The sequence below is a fragment of the Eschrichtius robustus genome, chromosome 21 (genome assembly GCF_028021215.1).
Source record: "Eschrichtius robustus isolate mEscRob2 chromosome 21, mEscRob2.pri, whole genome shotgun sequence".
Taxonomy (NCBI): Eukaryota; Metazoa; Chordata; class Mammalia; order Artiodactyla; family Eschrichtiidae; genus Eschrichtius; species Eschrichtius robustus.
The window spans coordinates 21,394,721-21,413,575 of NC_090844.1; the positions used below are offsets into that span (position 1 = coordinate 21,394,721).

The window sequence follows — 18,855 nt, forward strand, 5'->3', positions numbered from 1 at the left end:
AGAAAGCATAGCCAAACTTATGACCTATCTCCATTTGAATATCTACCAAGCATTTCATGCTTAACATACCAAAAGGAGGACATTTGGTTTCTTCTCCTCCACACACCCAGGTTTCCAGCCAATATCTAAGCCAAATACCCAGAAGCCATCTCTGATTCTTCGCTTTCCTTCAAATGAGCCATCTAATCCATGCCTCAGGAAGTCCCGCTCACTTCCCCAACAAAAAATTCCGCTATTTTCCCCTTTCCTTATCCTTGGCCAGAGACAAGTGATGTTTGTCTCCCACAGTCCCAGCTCAAGTTTCCATTGTTTCCCAGTGTCCCAGCTGGTCCCCTGCCTTCCCTCCTACCCTCAGTGGATCCTGGGCACAGCGTAATCTTTCTAAGCACTAATCAGATCAAGCTACTCTTCCTGCTTAAACCCTCCCAGTCGCTCTCCCCTGCAGCCAGCATAAAATTTCTACAAGGGCTCACAGACTCCCTGACCTCTTCCTCTCTTCTCCCCCGTCTTGCACTCTGCTACACCAACTCTAACCTAGTTTCTGTACTAAGAGCACATCAGACTCCTTTCGATCCCAAAGGTTTTGCACCTGCAGCTCCTGGTGCTTCCCTGTATCTCATTGCTCAGCTTGCAACTCTAATGCCACCTCCAGAGAGTGCACTTCCCTGACTGCCTTGGCTAAAGCCACCTCCCATTCACTCTCCCAGCCTAGGTCACTCAAAACCACGTAACCTTATTTTATCTTCTTCCTCATATTTATCTGAATATGACATTAACTTATTTGTTTTGATGTTTCTAGTCAATCTCCCTTCCTGCAAAGTTAGCTTCCTGAGAGAAGGGGCTTTTCTGGTTCTGTTTGTCATGGTTTTCCCAGTACTATAACAGTGCCTGGCACACAGAGAAGATGCTTGAAAAATGCTTTGTGTCTGACTAACTCTGGGCTTGCTAACATCTTATAGTGAGTTTCCTACGCTGATGTAGAGCCTAAGAAAGTGACCATGTTTGTAGATATCTGACAAATGGATGTTAGGTAATGAAGGAGAAGGAGGCATTCTGAACCTTTTAGGAACTCGCATTGAGTTTGGGTTGCTGTGCTTTTTGATTTATATATTCTAAATAAAGTCCTATTTTAAATGGGAAGAAATGAAGGACAATCTTGTAAGAAATTGGAGAGCCATTTCCCACCGCAGCTTTAATTCTCCCTTTGAAGAAAGGTGGGGGGAAGGATAAATTAGGAGCTTGGGATTAACATATACACACTGCTATATATATATATAAATAGATATTAATAAAATAGATAATAAAATATATAAAATGGATAATCAACAAGGACCTATTGTATAGCACAGGGAACTCTACTCAATATTCTATAATAACCTATATAATCTGAAAAAGAATGGAGATATATATATATCTGAATCACTTTGCTGTACACCTGAAACAAACACAACATTGTAAATCAACTATAATATAAAAATTAAATTAGAAAAAATTAAATAAATGGGAAAAAATAAATAAATTCTCCCTTTGAGCACTTTGAGTCACCAAATTCTTATTCTGCATCTCAAAGAAAAACTCATATAATATTGGTAGGGAACAGATATTTTGCAAGATTTTTTCATGCATTTTAATAATAATAAAGACAACAAAAAATTTTTTTAATTATATATGAAGAAGTAATAAGTCCTATATGAAAATACTATCATCTTTTAAAAAAAATTAATTTAATTAGTTATTTTACTTAAATAACTTTTACTTAAATTTTACTCAAGTAACTTCTAGACTCACAGTGCTGTAGAAATTCCAGAGAGGTGATTTAATCCATTTCTCTGTCTTCAGGGAGGATAAATAGAGATCCCATTTTTGTTAACTTCTGGACAGGAGATTCCAGAATCACAGAATCACCCTTATGCATCCATTTTAGTAGAGACTCAGTATAATTCAGAAAACATCACATTTAAATATATTGTTGTACATTATCTTAATTCTCGAAAGTATCAGTTAACCTGGGTTAATTGATGGGTTAATCAAGTTACCTATAATTTACCTCTCAGACAAAAAGCAAACCCAAGAAGATCACCTACAGTGTATATTTACTATTATAACAGCTTCCAGGGTATGCTGTGTGTACTCTGCTCATCCTCTGACCCCCACAGGTACTTCTTGAAAATAGAGGGTGGGGTGTGCAGCTCAGATGATAAGGAGCTGAACACATTGCAAGAACCAAAGTCTTCAAAGAGAGATTGCATTGTGTTCATTATGCTTTATTTGCTAGGGCAAGAAAATATCCTGATCCACTTTCCAATGATTTTCAACAATGGTTGAAATAAACTTTTCCTTTTTTAAATTTAAAGCTACATTAAGGAAAAAATGCAATTTATGTTCCATTTCCAAAATAGTCTGGCCAATCAAGATTTTATTATGTGCAACTTAAAGGTCATTAAAAATGCTGAAGCTAATCCTTTTTTTTTTTTTTTAATTTATTTATTTATTTATTTATTGGCTGTGTTAGGTCTTCGTTGCTGCGTGCGGGCTTTCTCTAGTTGCGGCGAGCGGGGGCTACTCTTTGTTGTGATGCGTGGGCTTCTCATTGCGGTGGCTTCTCTTTTTGTGGAGCATGGGCTCTAGGCTTGCGGACTTCAGTAGTTGTGGCACATGGGCCCAGTAGTTTTGGCGTGCAGGCTCTAGATCGCAGGCTCAGTAGTTGTGGTGCAAGGGCGCAGTTGCTCCGGGGCATGTGGAATCTTCCCAAACCAGGGCTTGAACCCGTGTCCCCTTCATTGGCAGGTGGATTCTTAACCACTGTGCCACCAGGGAAGTCCGCTAATTCTTAAGTTTAAAAAAATTCTGTTGTATTTTATGGAAGCTGAACTCAACCTAACATGGTTTGAGTCTTCCTCCTCAGTAGTTACACACATTGTCCTGTGGTCACATTCTCAACGCATTATGTCAAGGAACAGACTAGCAAAAAGCAATAAGGCAAGGAAAGGATAATATTAAAGCCACTTAAAACAAGGAGCAAGGCCTGACTTGATGCCAATATCAATATTTTACTCTTTTTGGTATGTAAAAATATTTATGCTCCTAAAATCTTAGAAATTAAAAAAAAAATAGATTGTATTTTTCAAGAAAAAGTGGAATATCCTGAGTTTTAGCATTTTGGGGTTTTTTTTGTTTTTGCTTTTTTTGGTTTGGGGATTTATTTCTTTTTTTGATGTTTCTATCTGCATCATTTCTAAATTAGAACATAGACATTTTACGTTTGAAGACATTCTAGAGTGAATACAGCTAAATGACAAAACCAGGCATGTTGATTTCTTTCCCTTTCTTAACCCTCCATGACAGTAGCTATTTTAACAAAACAATACCTTATCCTCAGAATTCCTCAAACTGGATGGTCTTTATTCTAAGCTTTCTTTGGAGTGTTACGTTTCACTGAGTCAAACTTATTAAAATACTATTAGGCTTAGAATTTGTTCTTTGTACAGCTAGGCCATGGCTTCATAGCCTCAGATCTCTGAGCAAAAAAGGATCCTACCAACTAGAATTGCCACCTAGGAGAAAACCACATTTTCTCCTATCCATCATTATTTTGCATATACAGAGCAAAGAAAGTTTCTTTTTTACAAGCTCACCAATGCTCACAAGGCCTCAGTTTAATTGTTGAGAGAAAGACTTATTTTTGTATCTCAGTAAAAATTATTTTTGTTAACAATTTGCTTCAGAATTAGGGTCAATCACAGAAGTAATTGATACTTGGGGTATCTTCTGTTGTTTATAAATACTTTACGCTAAGACTAAAGCATGCACGTACTTGCCAGGACCTAGGTGTGGGGTGCCTTACTGAGTATTCTGTAAGCTCCGCCCACACCCTCACCTCCCTGTCACAGGGGGACGAGGCAACGCATTGATGGAGAGGAAACTGTAATAGAATAACCAAGGTGGCCGATCCCATACAGGCAGACCTTGGAGATACTGTGAGTTTGAGTCCAGACTGCTGCAGTGTAAAACAAATATTGCAACAAAATGAGTCACGAGTTTTTTGGTTTCCCAGTGCATATAAAAGTCACACTACACTATAGCTATTAAGTGTGAAATAGCATTCCATCTAAAAAAACAACGTATGTACCTTAATTTAAAATAGTTCATTGCTAAAAAAAAAAAAGCCAAATAATTTGAACAGTAACATCAAAGATCACTGATCACAGATGACCATAACAAATATAGTAATAGTGAAAAAATATGAAATCCTGTGATAATGTCCAAAATGTGACACAGAGACACGAAGTGAGCAGAAGCTGTTGGGAAAATGGCACTGGTAGACGTGCTCAACACAGGATAGCCACAGACTTTCCATTAGTAAAAAAGCATAATATCTGTGAAGTACAATAAAGAGAAGCACAATAAAATGAGCTTTGCCTGTACTTACAACATAACAAAAATCAAAAATAAAAGTAAAAGTTTGGGCTTATTTACAAACCATCAATCCATATAGTTTCCCAGCATAACCAGTGTGAGAATCTGTTACTAGGGAGCTGGTGTAACAGAAGCCAGAAAGTCACCCAAACCCCTGTAACCCGAGGAACCCGGCTCAGAGGAGTCCCAGATGAGTGAGTGAGCTTTTCTACTGGCTCCGGTATCCTTGAGGCTTATTTTAAGCTATGGGGGGCATATTCTTTGCTTTATCTTTTTTCCTTTTCGTATCTATTCTTTATGTTCTTTTCAAGCTAATTTCAAGTGTGCAAGCATTTTTCAGAGAGAGGAAACCCCACCTGTAAGACTGACCTGTTGTTAGGCTCAGGACACTCTGCTTGTGAGGAAAGTATTTTGGAATAGCTGTTTTCAGCCAGTTGTTGCACAGAGAGTCTGGAGAAAAGTTAAACAAGCAAACAAAAATAAAATTTAAAAAGTGAGTATTGAGGAAAGACAGATGTATGTGATCGTAGCCCCTGACTAGATGGTCACCTCATAACCTCTCCTTGAGTGTTGTCACACACCTGGGACATGGGGGCCTGGGAATGTGATGAGAAGTATCACAGCCACACAATAGGAAGGTCCCTGTTGGCCAAGAAGACTTGGAGAAAGGTAACTAGTTACTGGTTTGAATGTGTTGGCCTCAAAACTATTACCTATAACTAACATTTTCTCAGAGCTCACAGAATATTCAACATCCTACTCAAAAAATGTGGCACAGAGAAAGAGGCACAGACCCCACCCCTACTTCAGTGAGGTAGACGTTCGTGTTCAGTCAAAAGTTCACAAGTATTGAGTTAAATATCTATAATCAGTTTTCTAAAAATAGACTGTGTGCCCACAGTCTGCTAATGCTTCACCTCAGCCAGATTTTTGCTGGTATCAGATGAGTCCACCAACCAAAGGCAAAAATCAGTGTTGATTTTAAACATTGGATAAGAAAGCAATGCTTTCTCTTCTACTACAAACAAAGCCTGAACATGGAATGTGGATTTCACATACCTGTGTGTGTATCAGTCAATAAGCGTTACCTACTGCGTGCAAGACACTACACTGAAGGACAAAAAGAAAGAAAATGTATCCATAGCGCCTGTCCTTGAGGATCTTAGAGTTTCCATGGAGAAATAATAAATATATAATAGGAATATGTAAAAAGATTTTAAATAATAATATATATCAGATAAATACTACATTAGTAGTGATAACATTTCCTACTCAGAACAGAGGAGAGGTCAAGAAAATACCCAAAAGCCAGGCCACCCCAAAACTCAGTAGAAGATTCTTTATTTCTGGAAGACTTTTCTTTCCACTAGGGCTCTTGAACCATAGTGTTGATGGCTCGAGCCTAGATGTGAATAGAACAAACCATACCTGGGTTGAGGTGACAGCAGACTGAACCAGTCTGGGGATGACAAGGATTCTGCTTATCCCACAGGCTTGAGCCAAGGATGGGGGTGTGTTTGTCTAGGACACAACTCCAGCCTTAAGCAGCCCTGCTAGTCAACTCAGTGCTCTGTACCAATATTATCATTTTTTTATGTAGGTCTTGACATGAAAACATTGGGAAGCTCTGTGAGATCAGCAGATAGTCATGACTCCAGAAAGTAATAACTTGTTTGAGGAAAGTCTGGGGAGAGGGGGAAAGGAGAAGGTGTTTGCTGTTTTGTCTACACTTGTAGATTGTAATGAGCCACTCCAAGGCAGGAACCCAATTCTTCCTCTTTTCCCCAGGGCTGAGCTCACGTAATATTTGTTTAAAACTGAATTGGATGAATCCATGTCTGAATCAATGATTCAGTGAATAAACGTCTTTGATTCCTCCCCTCCCTCTCACTCTTCAGCTCTCTCAGTCCAGCTTCTCTTTCCCACCAGGTATCCACTTCGCCTCTGCTGATTTTTCCAGCCTTCCCCTACTTCCTTGTTGCTGGATGAAGTGATCACATTTTCATTCTCTTCCTTGACCTCAGCATCACTCCCATCTCCAGACTGCCACCTCTCGTTTCAAAAACGTTGTTTCTTTCAGCTTCCACGCCATCATACTCTTCTGAGTTTTCTCTTTCTTCTCTTCCAGTCCTAGTCAGTTCGCCATGCTGGCTCCTTCTTGACTTGGCCCTTAAATACCAGCGTCCAGGCCTGCTCCCTTCCCACATCGCACCCCCATACTCTGAAGCCTCATCTCCCCAGCTTCAGGTCCCACCCAACTCATATTTCAGCCCGGACCTCTCTTCTGATCTCCACACTCCTGTAACCAGTGGTTTAAAAGAGTCTAATTGAGCTTATCCAAAACGGAAATCGGCTACTGCTACCACCCAGCCCACCCGCCCTGCAGTTTGCTCTGCCTCCACTACTCCATCTTCTTAGATCCCTAAGACAGGAGGCTGACCATCTTCTTTGGCATCTGCCTCTCCCATGCTCCCACAGTCAACCCATTGCCAAGTGTCTGCTGTTGACTCTCTCTCCAAAATGTAAGTGATGTCTGACCACTTTTTCCCACCATCATCACCAGCCCTGCAGCCTAAGCAGCAGTCATTTCTCTTTCCTGAACCGTCACCTCTTACCTGTCAGTATATGGGTCTGAGCCTCTTCTTCCCAATACGTTCTCCTCAAAGCAGCCAGTGTAGTCTTTGAAAACTGCACATCAGATCACATCACTCATCTACTTAAAACCCGCGGAGAGATTGTCAGGGCTTAACATAAGCTACAAGGTCTGTATAACCTAGTTGTCACCTAATTCTGTAGCATCATCTCATGCCATCCTTTCCATCAACTTACCAGACTCCAGCCACAGATTCTGTTTTCAGAACTAGAACCAAACCACTGTGGTCTCCTAGCTCAGCAGTTCTCCAAGTACAGTCGCTGGAGCAGCAGCAGTGACATCACTTAAAGAAAATGTAAATTCTTGAGCCCCACCCTAGACCTACTGACTGAATGAGAAAACTCTGGGAGCAGGGCCCAGCAGGTGATTCCGATGCACACTTGAGTTTGAGAACCACTGATCCAGTTAATTCGAGATGGGAATGCCTGGAAGTCCCAGTTTTACCTGTTTTATTACCTAGACATACCTGATTCGTCAGGCTTTTTTGGGGAGCTTAGTGGAAGAAAGAGATTGGGGCCCAGTGTTGCTTGTCCAACTTAATAAGTTGACTGGGGAAAGCAGTGGGTGGCTTTTGAGTTCTGAGTGACAAGATATATATACACTTACGTGTACTTTTTTGTGAGCCTTTAGGTGTTCTACTATACCACATTCCAAACTCTAAGTAGAGGTCAACTGATACTCATTGAATAATCTGAGTGCAAGACTTCCTTAAATAAAGAGCTAGCCCCTCCTACTGTCAAATATCACCTCTTAGTTCCTTGCATTGTTAGTGAAATTTGCATGTGGATGTCTTTTTCTCTCTCTTAAATCTCAAGTTTACTGACACTAGGAATTATACTTCATAATTTTTAATATCCTCCCCATTGCCTTGTAATACTAAGTTTTGGTATATATTGAGTGGGTGGTTGATAGAGCCATTTTCTTAGTTTAATTTGGAATAAATATAAACCACCGGATGTTTTACAATGTGATGCAAGAAGGCAGTCTTTTCCCGGAGATCATTCAGTCCTAACTTTCATCTGTTATAGTGCCAAAGTTCTTTTTCAATGAATTCTTAAATCTCTATAGAATTTTCCAAAAAGTTCTAGCAGCTGTTTGTCTTCACATGAAAGACCAATTATTTACTGAAAATTGTTCACTCAGCCTGCTTAATTTATGTCTCTACCTTATGATTGGTCCTTAGAAACCACCCACTTGTCAGCCTTTAATGTAGCAGGACAACATTTATGGCCTTTTGAGATTTTCTTTGTGTATGTATAAAATTATTGTCCCAGAATACGTTTAAATGTTTGAGAAGTGTTGTTGAAGGATTGTACAATTTAGTAGGACTACTGGAAGCAAGAAAAAATTTTTTTCTATGTATCATATTATCCTTACTTACCATACTTGAAATAATCCAACAGTGTCCTCAGGGGACCAGCTCTGGTCCGAAAGCCAGAAGCTCATTAGCCTCACTTTTACTTCCTTTCCAAGCTATCAGGGCTCTAAACAAGCTATACAGGCAAAGACTGACCAACTTCTGAGATTTCCCTTTTCTTGTTTATTTTTTCCAGTTGTTTTGTAAAATAATTGCCATCAGTTACAAGGTTCTTAAAAAAATTCTCTGTTACGATCCTCACTCCCAATTGTGTCTGTTTTCTGTGTAGTCATATACATGCCCATGTAATTTCAAGAAAAGCAGAACTGCTTTTAGCACTTAGTGTTTAAACAAATCAAACAATCACTTGGATTATCTTATGGTAAATAATCATTACATAGCATCACCAAAGTATCGTCAAAAGACTATTTGATACTCTAATGATTGCCTTTAAATGTATACATGTGTATATATTTAAATACAAACATGCTACACGCAAACATAACACTTTTGATATTTATCAAGGAAAACACAATTATAATTGCATTTTGGTTGCTTTAAATTCCAAATTTTTTAGTTTAGTAAAGACTCTACAAATGCTTGATGTGCAATAAGATTCTAATCTATAAAAACAATCTTCCACTTTTCACAAGTACATGGTTTGAATTTGGTTTGGAAGCTAAGGCTTACTCAGATTAACACAGAAAAGAAAACGAAGAAGGATGCTGTATCCTATTGATCAAGTTAGAACTTATTTTAAAGTCACCTTTAAGGAATTGCCCTAGAGACACGTCTCCTACATGTTCCTCAATAATATGAGCTACTAAAAATCTTCTGTTTGCTTTTGATTGCATTTTAGAGAGTTTCCTTATGAACACATTTGAGAGAGAACAGCAGCAACAACAAAAAATTTTAAAAAACATGGCCAGATCTCTGTCTGATGTAAGACTCAAGAAATTCAATCTGATTTGTCACACTCTGTAGGGAGTGTTTTCAAGTAACAGACTGTCCCTACTGTGCTCAGTGGCACCTGCTGACAGGCTCTAAGGAAGCCACGGAATGGGATGCATTGAGATACAGTAGCTATTTCACATGATTCATAAGCCAGCTTGCTGGGTTGATTTACACACTAACACTGCATTAGAGTATATTTCCGTATTTTTAAAGTCTCTAAGATATACTTAAAATCAGAAAAAAATCTATTTTCAAAAGAAATAATACCACCAACGAGTGAAACGCTTTTTGGATGCCTCATAGGATTACTGTAAGGATTACTTAAGATACTATACATATATATATATATATATATATATATATATATATATAAATAATAACAATAAGGCATTCACTTTGTTGCGTTACCTTATCTCTGTGTATATGTCAATATGGTATGAACACCATATGCCTGTGTATGCTCACATCACTCTTAGATTGAAAAATCTAAGTTCCTTAATGGTAGAACTAAGTTTTTATTGTATTATGCTGTATATAGTTCTTATTTTTGCTTAAAATGTGCAGAAGAATTCAATAAATATAAGTTAATAAATGATGGCCATCAACCCAAGCAGAACGCTTAGTTGCAAAGAATGATGAAAGAGAAAAATAATGAAGAATAGAGGCCAGTTGTTCTGCCTATTTCCACCAGGTCTGCCACAAAGAACATGCTATTTAATTGTAGCAGGGGAAATTTGTGATTTTGTACATTAGGGGTGAATTACTGTCTTTGAGCATCAAACAGTCTTTTAAAGGAGCATGACAAAATCTAGATCTCAAGGAAATAAGGTGAGTTTTAGTTTAGTTATAGTTTTGCAGATGTGTGCAAAAGATATTCATAAATTCCTCATTTAAATATATAGGTAAATGGATTTGTTATTTATTGCTGCATATCAAATTACCCCGAAATTTAGCAACTTAAAATAACAATGAATAATCCCACACAGTTGCTGTGGGTCAGAAATTCAGGAGCAGCTTAGTTGGGTGGTTCTGCCTTAGCATCTGTCCTGAGGTTGCTGTCAAGATTTCTGAAGGCGTGACTGGGATCGGAGGATCTGTTTCCAATATGGCTCACTCACTTGGCTGTTGGCCGGAGGCTTTGGTTCCTTGCCATGTGAACCACATAGGGGGACTTAAGTGTCCTCATGATGCGGCAACTAGCTTATCCCAGCGCAGGCCACACAAAAGAGAGCGCAAGGGGGAAGCTGCAATGCTTTGTATAACATCATGTCAGAAGTCACACTTCACCATACTTTATTAGAGAAAGGAATGAGTCTCCACCTTTTAAAGGAAGGAGAGTCAAAGATTTGTGAACATATATAAAAACCATCACAGTAAACTCTATGGGTGATAGCATCTCTATGCAGTAAAGAAATATTACTTCCTAGAACTCATATGGTTTCAGTTTGGCTAAGTTTCTTGCTGACAGACATTTTCAAGAGAAACTCTGACGTTTCAGCACAAATTAAGAATTATTTAATGTTTGGAACTTTAAAGATATGCTAAAACTTTATAACTAAAAAAACTGTGATCTAAAGTGTTTAATTTTCTTGAGGCTGCAGAACTAGCTCTGAGTTCTCTAAATACCCAATTTAAGTCCTTTGGGGGTTAATTATATGGTAGAATGTTAGCTCTATATGAAATCCAAGGTAATAATCTAAATTCAGTGTAACAGTTTGTGCCCATCAGAGTACAAAAGTTTTACAGGGGGTAAAAATAGATAAAAATACTACGGTCCTTGCCTGAGTAGAGCAAAATGCTTCCAAACATTTAAGTATAACAACTAAGACTATAGTATTTGTTTATCTTAACAACTGACATATGGCTGTTTTTCAAAGGCAAAATGATCAAGGGTATTGTATAGCAGTAGGCACCAGCTAGAAGAGCCAGTAGATATTATCTTAAATATCTTGATTAACAAATTAAAGCATAATAAAAGCAATTTTGATTTATTTTTATTCTGAATTTTGCCCATCATAAGAAAATTTACTATAGTTCTTGAAAAAAATACATGTTCAAAACCCTAATGTAAATAAGGCATTTGAATAGAAATATTTTTCAGGCCTACTTCAATAAATCTTTCATTTTCCAGTACTCAAGGTTCTCAGCGTGGAGAATATATGGAAAAGTACTGTTCGTTAATTGAATTTTGACCCAAATAGTAAGGAAAACAGTTGTGGGAATTAAAAGTAGGCCTACCAGAGAATGTAGTACATTTACTGAATTCCTACAAAAGACACTTAAAAATAGGTCACTCTTTCATCTGGGCCATGTGGATTTGATGTGAATCATTATCAGGAGAGCCTGCAAATAACAGACACTTTAAAAAGTATATTTGTTTCTTACCTAAATAAAGATAGAAATTTCAGAAAACCCTGAGAACTGGATGAATTATGCTCCTGAGTCAGGGCTCATATAATGGTAACTTCCTGTAGAAAAGACAGTGGCTCATAGGAAAGAGAAAAAAGGCCTCATTACAGAGGGAACCATTCTTTCTGTTACCCAAATGCACTGAACTGCTTCACTTTGGAATCACTTTACCATCTCCAGTCCCTTTATTGACTGTTTCCCTGTTTAGTGCATAGATTAATAAACATAAGTATTCAAAAATGTGTTATTCTTTCTTAGTACTAGATTTTGCATTTTAAGTAATTGGGATGATATCAGTTTTGTGGTTTGGGGATTTCACTGCATTGTAATCCTTAAAAATGGAAAATATGACATTGTTTTCATATTTTAATTTTAAAACATGTTACCAAATATGTTCGTTTGTTAAGTACAGAAAATAGATCATTGGATGAAGTTGGGCACTCAATACAAAGGTTTAGAGTTACCCCAACAGGAGCCTAAGTTCTCAAAGTGAAGAATTGATAGAACAAGTTTTTAACCCATTTCATAGAGAGCAGAAGTCACCAAGAGGCCAAATATTCCAAATGGAGATCAGGAAGAGGTTTAAGATAATAAAGCAGCATTTTGCTGATGTTCAGAACAGAAATCATTTGACTTAGTGCCAATTTGATCATTTAAAACCCAAACCAGCTTTTTGTCAGCCTTAATAGTAAGTCACAGAATTGAACAATGTTTGGAGGAGGATCCTGAAAGCAGTGGGTTGGGGAAAGCAGACAATAATGGGGCGGTGTTGAGGGCATGATGTTTTGCAAGCATTCTTTGCCACGGGGGAAAATGGGATCTCAGTTATCATGCAGTTACTTTCTAGGGTCAAGTGTCTATTCTATGCTTCCTATATTGCTTTCATTTTTGTGGGATGTTTTTATTTTGTTGATGTACTCAGAATCACAAACATGTTTATAAACTAAACAACCACTAAACCAATTACTTTTGACTTTGATGAAAGGTATACCCATTCTAAGTACAAATCAGCCCTTGGGCATCCCTGCTGATTGATGAAAAATTCCAGATCTGCAAAAACTAGCTCCATTTGAAGTGCTCCTTTGTCAGCACCGGCTTTGGATAGAGCTTCACTTAGTTGTGATGCTTTGGAAGAGAGACATTACATGAGGCTAAACTACAGAGCATTCAACTGTCTCGTGAAAGTGTATAAACATTTTCTAGTGTGGTCATAAAAATTAAGTGATTTCTCCTTTTATTCCAGGACACGAACTCTTAGCCAGCAATGTCTGATTGCAAAGGAAGAGGGGGAAAGGGCAGCCTGCCCAGGACTGACACGTAGAAAAGGAAAATGTGCCAGGGCTCACTTTGTGTTAAAGTTCCCTGCTCCTTTCAAATCCACGGCACCCACCTGTTTAGGCATCTCGAGGACGATGAATGGTCAATTACTCCTTTAAGCCCACATTCCAGTTAGGTTTTTTTCTTCCTCAGTAATTAAAAACAATACCAATATCTTTGGTTTCTAACTACCTTTTTTTTTTTTTTTTCCTGTTGCTACCTATGGTGGAAGGTATTTACAGAAAAGTCCAAAAGAAGCTGTGTAGTATAGAGGTTAAGAACACAGACAATCTGGGCTAAAGTATTGCATTCAGTTCTTGGCTTGACCATTTACAAATGGTGAGACCTTGGGCAAGTAAGTCGCCTTGTCTCTATATGACTTGGTTTCCTCATATATAAAGTGGAATAGTGACAGTTCTCTCTTTGTAGGGTTAGTTATTAATATTATATGAGTTAAAATGTGCCAAGTGCTTAGAAAAGTGCCTGGCACAGAGGATGTGCTGGATAAGGGTCACCTCTTACTATGTGTTGCCTATTCCCTGTGGCATTGAGGCATTTTACTATCATTTTGTCTAGCTATTCATGAAATGCTGACCCCTCTGATGCCTACTTTCACGTGCCTCTTCTTGACCAGCTTCTCTCTCTACCTTTCTTTTCTCAACCTCTTTCCCTTCTCTTCGGCTTCTGCCTGCCCTTGTAAATGCAGGTCTCTTAATAGTCCAGATTCAAACATCTCCCCTTCTATACTTTCCCTTCCTATTTGGCCTTGCCTAGTGCCTTTAATCCAGGCCCTCCCCACCCTGCCTTTTTTTCCCCCGCCTCTATACACAACCCCCAAAAGACATGAGCACTCATTCCTTAGTGATATTGGTTAAAAAAGTGCTGCATGTGGTCATTTCATCCCTGTCTTTTCCCTAGAACTCTAAATCATTGCCTTCTCCCACCATCTCCTATCTCCTACTCAGCCTTTGATAAATATTTGTTGGAAACATATTTAGTAAAACATTTAGTTAATGATGATGTCAAATTTTTATCTAACTTCTAAAGTTATGTGTAAATTTCAGTTAGCCGTGCTGTGTCTACAAAGTCTTCACTTTTATGGCTAATGTGCAAAATACACTTAACAAGTTTTCTATACAAAATTAGTATTGAAGCAATTCAACCGGGACACTAATGATTTCATGCTTGCTATGGATAATTATTCTTCCATCTAAGTTTATAAACAAAAATGTGGCTAATTGTTAATATTATTACTTAATCTTATATCTTATAAGCTTTCATGGCCTCTTTGAGTGCATTACTCTCCCCAAATATTATACTCAATGATTCTAACCTTGTCAACATTAGCATAAGTGGAAAATGTGTCAGTGTCACACATTTCATCTCACAGAAGGCTCAGAATTCACTGACCCTTTTGAAATGCAATTTTCTGGGACTAAGTTAGACATTAAAGACACATCAGTGGTTCTTAAGACTTTTTCATTTATTACAATCTGTGCCCTACATAATGCCCCACACAGAGAGAGGGGGACAGGAAGAGAAATGGAATTTTCATGCACATTCATAGAAGAAAGAAAGGAATGGAAGTGTACCAATCAGGGCTCCAGTAAGAAATAGAAGGAACACTTAAAATAGGATTATATGGGGAAGGATTAGTTACAAAGGAACTATTTACAAAGGTGTGCAGAAGGAGAAACACAAGGGTCAGTGCTGTAACCTGTGGGGCTTAGTCCTAGCTGAGCCATCACCACCTCAAGGCCCCAAAGAGAAGTAAACAGTTAACAGAACCCAGAGGGGAAAAGTCTGCAAAGTCAGCTGCTTGAGAAGAGCAATGACCTTGGGTAAAAGGACACAACCAGTTCTAGGCAACTATGCCATGTAGGATCCAGGGGAATAAATACTCCTTCCCCCTTTGAAGAGGTTCTGGAACCAATTCCCAGTGTGGGAGAGGGTTTCCTCCACACCACCAAGCAATTCTCCAGACACCTCCTGGGTGTCCTACTGTTCAGCTCAATCCTGACAGTATCCACCTGGAGATCGCATCAGATCCCACATGTTAAGGGCTCAGTCACACAAACTACCCCTCCCTCCCCACTTCAGTTGCCAGTTGCAAGCCCAGGTTATCACCTGTGCTTCAGACCAACAGGCTATGGATCGGAGGCTCCTATGACCCCCTCCTTGGGTTGAATTAAGCTGATAGAGTGGCTTACAGAACTGAGAGAAACATTTTACCTACTAGACCACTGGTTTGTTGTAAAAGGATGTAACTCAGGGACAGCCAGACGGAAGAGTTGCAAAGGGCTAGGTATGGGGAAAGGACGAGGAGCTTCTATGCCCTCTCCAAGTGCACCAGTCTCCCTAAGTCTCCAAGTGTCCATCAACCCAGAAGCTCTCCAAGCACTGTCCATTTGGGTTTTCATGGAGGTTCCTTACATAGCCATGATTGATTAAATCATTGACCACTGGCGATTGAACTCAATCCCCAGCCCCCTCCCCTCCCAGGAGGCTGGTTGGCTTCGCTGGCAGCCAGCCCCCATCCTGGGTGGGGTCAAAGAGCCACCTCGTTAACGTAACAAAAGACACTTTTATCACTCTCCTAACTTAGGAAATTCCAAGGGTTTTAAGAGCTCTATGCTAGGAATGAGATGGAAGATCAAAAAGATGTATTTCTTATTATAAATGACAATATCACAGCCTTATATCCCCTACTGGGGCTCCCCATAGGCCAGCCTACCCTGAAGCCAGAGACATGGGATGCTGTTGATGGAATCCATGCAAAGTGTTCCCATATAATTTATCATCCAAACTGGGACACTTCTGAGAGTTAAAGGAGTTCTTAAAATTGTAACTACTGCAAAAAAAAGGAAGTTGCTACCCAACAATTACATAACTGTTGTAGATTTTTATACCATTCAGTAAATGACAAACACAGCTGTAGCAGGAAAGCCTCTACTACTCTATACGTTCTGTGACGAAACTGCTCCACCTCTGCTTCCCTGCACATTTCATATATGCATATGTCACACACACCTAACCCACAATTCCCTCCTACCCCATCAGACTCTGTGTATCCCGCCGGCTGCAGATGGCACCAGAGCACAGCTAGCTGGTACACCAAGGATGGGTAGGGCATCTGAAGTCAGGAGTCAGCTGTCCCAAGCCACTTGGGTCTGAGTGCATTTTGTTAAAGCAGTGAGCAACCTATGTGCTGTTCTTGAAAGGGAGGTGTTCGTTAGATTTTATCCGGGAAGGGTCAGGGAAAGAGTCAGTCTATCACTAGTTGTCTTTAGAATATAACCATATATTAAAGTAAGAACTTTGTTCTCTGCACATGAATCTCACACACTGTCACAGACGAGACCGTAGAAGTCATAAGGTCAAACCCACTCTGATGTATATTAAAACAATTATTCATAATTTTATGTCATCAAAAAATGAACATTCCAAAACTAAACATACTCTTAACAGCAGTTGTACTCTTTGGTATTTATACAATGAAGTTGAAAACTTATGTTCATACAAAAACTTGCACATAGGTATCTATAGGAGCTTTATTCATAATTAATTGCCAGAACCTAGAAGCAACCAAGATGTCCTTCAGCACCCAATGGAATATCATCCAGTGCTAAGAAGAAATGAGCTATGAAGCCATGAAAAGACGTAGAGGAACCTTTAAATGCATATTACTAAGTGAAAAAAGGCAATCTGAAAAGGCTACATTCCATATGATTCCAAATATATGACATTCTGGAAAAGGCAAAACTATGGGGACAGTAAAAACACCTGTGGTCACCAAGAGTTAGGGAGGAGAGAGGGATGAATAGAGCACAGAGGATTTTTAGAGCCGTGAAACTGTTCTGTATGATACTATAATGGTAGATACGTTTCCTTATACATTTGTCCAAACCTGTAGAGTAGACCACAGCAAAAGTGAACCTGAATATAAACTATAGACTTGGAGTGCTAATAATGTGATGGTGTAGATTCATCAGTTGTAACAGATGTACCACTCTGCTGGGGGCTGTTGCTAATAGTGAGGCTCTGCATGTGTGGGGCAGAGGATTTAAGTGAAAACTCTGTACCTTCCTCTCAGTTTCGTTGTAAACCTAAAACTGCTCTAAAAATAAAGTCTATGTTTTCAGTGAAAGAATGATGACCGTCAAAGCTGGAGAAAGACTTCGCAAACCAAAACAGATGATATCAGATTGCCAATCAGACACAGCTTCTCAGTGAACGTCTTTGTTCAGATGAAAGCAAACAGAAATCATTGACTGGTTAACAATATCACTGACTGGAGTGATTTCAAAAGAGTCTTTAAATAGACATGGAAACAAACGCATTTTCCAGTGTACCTTCTTTTCTTTAATGTTGTCTTTCATGTGTTCCCAAAAAATGTGACTCCCCAACCTCTTCCTGTTGCCCATTGTGCCCACAATGGGCTCTTGTGCTCTTATCTGAGACTGAGGCCGTTCCATCACTGAGGGACATTTGCCTGCAATTTCTAAGGATGTAATTAACCATTTTGAAATTTACTGTAAAATATTTTTGTGGGAATAAAAGTGAATGTTTTCAAGGGAAAGGAATAATTTACTCTGTCACTGATTCTTCCCATTTTTAAAAAGGCAAATAGAGGAAATTCCTATAGAACAAAACAGAATATTCCAGACACTTCTGCATGAGCATCTCTAATATTTGAAAACATGCAAAACAAGCACTGCCTATAAAGAGAGAAAGCACAAAATAAGTGGTAGCATTTTTTCCCTACATGGAACCTACAAGTAGAATCTTCCAGCCTGTCATAGCTGTCCAGTATTCGAAGGGGTTGACTTTCAAAGGGCCTTTTTTTTTGGCCATGCTGCGTGGTTTGTGGGACCAGCCAGATAGAATCCCGTGCCCCCTGCAGGGGAAGCACAGAGTCCTAACCACTGGACCGCTGGGGAATTCCCTCAAAGGGCCTTCTTAATGGTAGTAGTCTATCCCGATTATAAAACACTAAGAAGAAAATAATTTATATAGGTGATATATAAATGCATTTATATAGTATATATTATATATATTAATTTATATTAAATAAGTTATATGACATGACATATTAATAAAAATAACATGTTAAAGAGGAAAAATCCTACTCTATTTTCACCTGACATCATCAAGATGAAATTGAATCAGTTAGAATGTTTCAATTGTCATTATACGAAAATGGATTCAGTTACCACACCCATTACTTATGTTACCATTTATGTTAGCAGCTTCTGTGTAGTTGGTGTAAATTCCTAAAAGGTATCCAGCTGAGGTCCTTCTGTAAGTGCAGAAAGCCATTCTAGCAACAGACCAAATGAATCAACATATGTCTACAACATTTCCGCAGGGCACGTCAAAATGAGCATTTCCCCAGCCACATTTCATGTCTAAAAACATAAACAGACACACACACAGTCCAAGCTCCCACACACAGCTTTAAAAGACCTCATTTAGAGAAAGCAAATTGTTTCCTCCCCTTTTACTAAAAAGTTTCTCTTTAATGGCTTTTAAAAAATTCAATTGTAAAATACCTTAACAAATCAACATAAGTGAAAATCTTTGCATGTGGAGAACTACTGGAGGGTCAGTACAGCCATAGGAGAAGTTGTTATCATTTGAATATCACAGAGGAAAATAACAAAAGACCATGAATAATTTTCTTCTCTCATTTGGAAGTTATTAGTAGACTTCCCTTTGTTCCATTGAGAAATGAGAGAAGAAAATATGA

General features: G+C 38.7%; 1 protein-coding gene across 15 annotated transcripts in view; it reads left to right on the forward strand.

The window, feature by feature from the left end:
• Positions 1–18,855, forward strand: part of DLC1 (DLC1 Rho GTPase activating protein) — a 416,411-nt gene that overhangs the window by 171,771 nt on the left and 225,785 nt on the right. Inside the window, exon 5 of one of the 15 annotated variants that reach the window (XM_068532248.1) lies at positions 13,033–13,778. The exons of the other annotated variants lie outside the window; for them this stretch is intronic. Within the exon in view, the coding sequence (XP_068388349.1) occupies positions 13,033–13,047 (15 nt within the window). The 3' untranslated portion in view covers positions 13,048–13,778. Of the gene's footprint in view, positions 1–13,032; positions 13,779–18,855 lie in introns of those variants that run through there. 15 annotated transcript variants of the gene reach the window in all.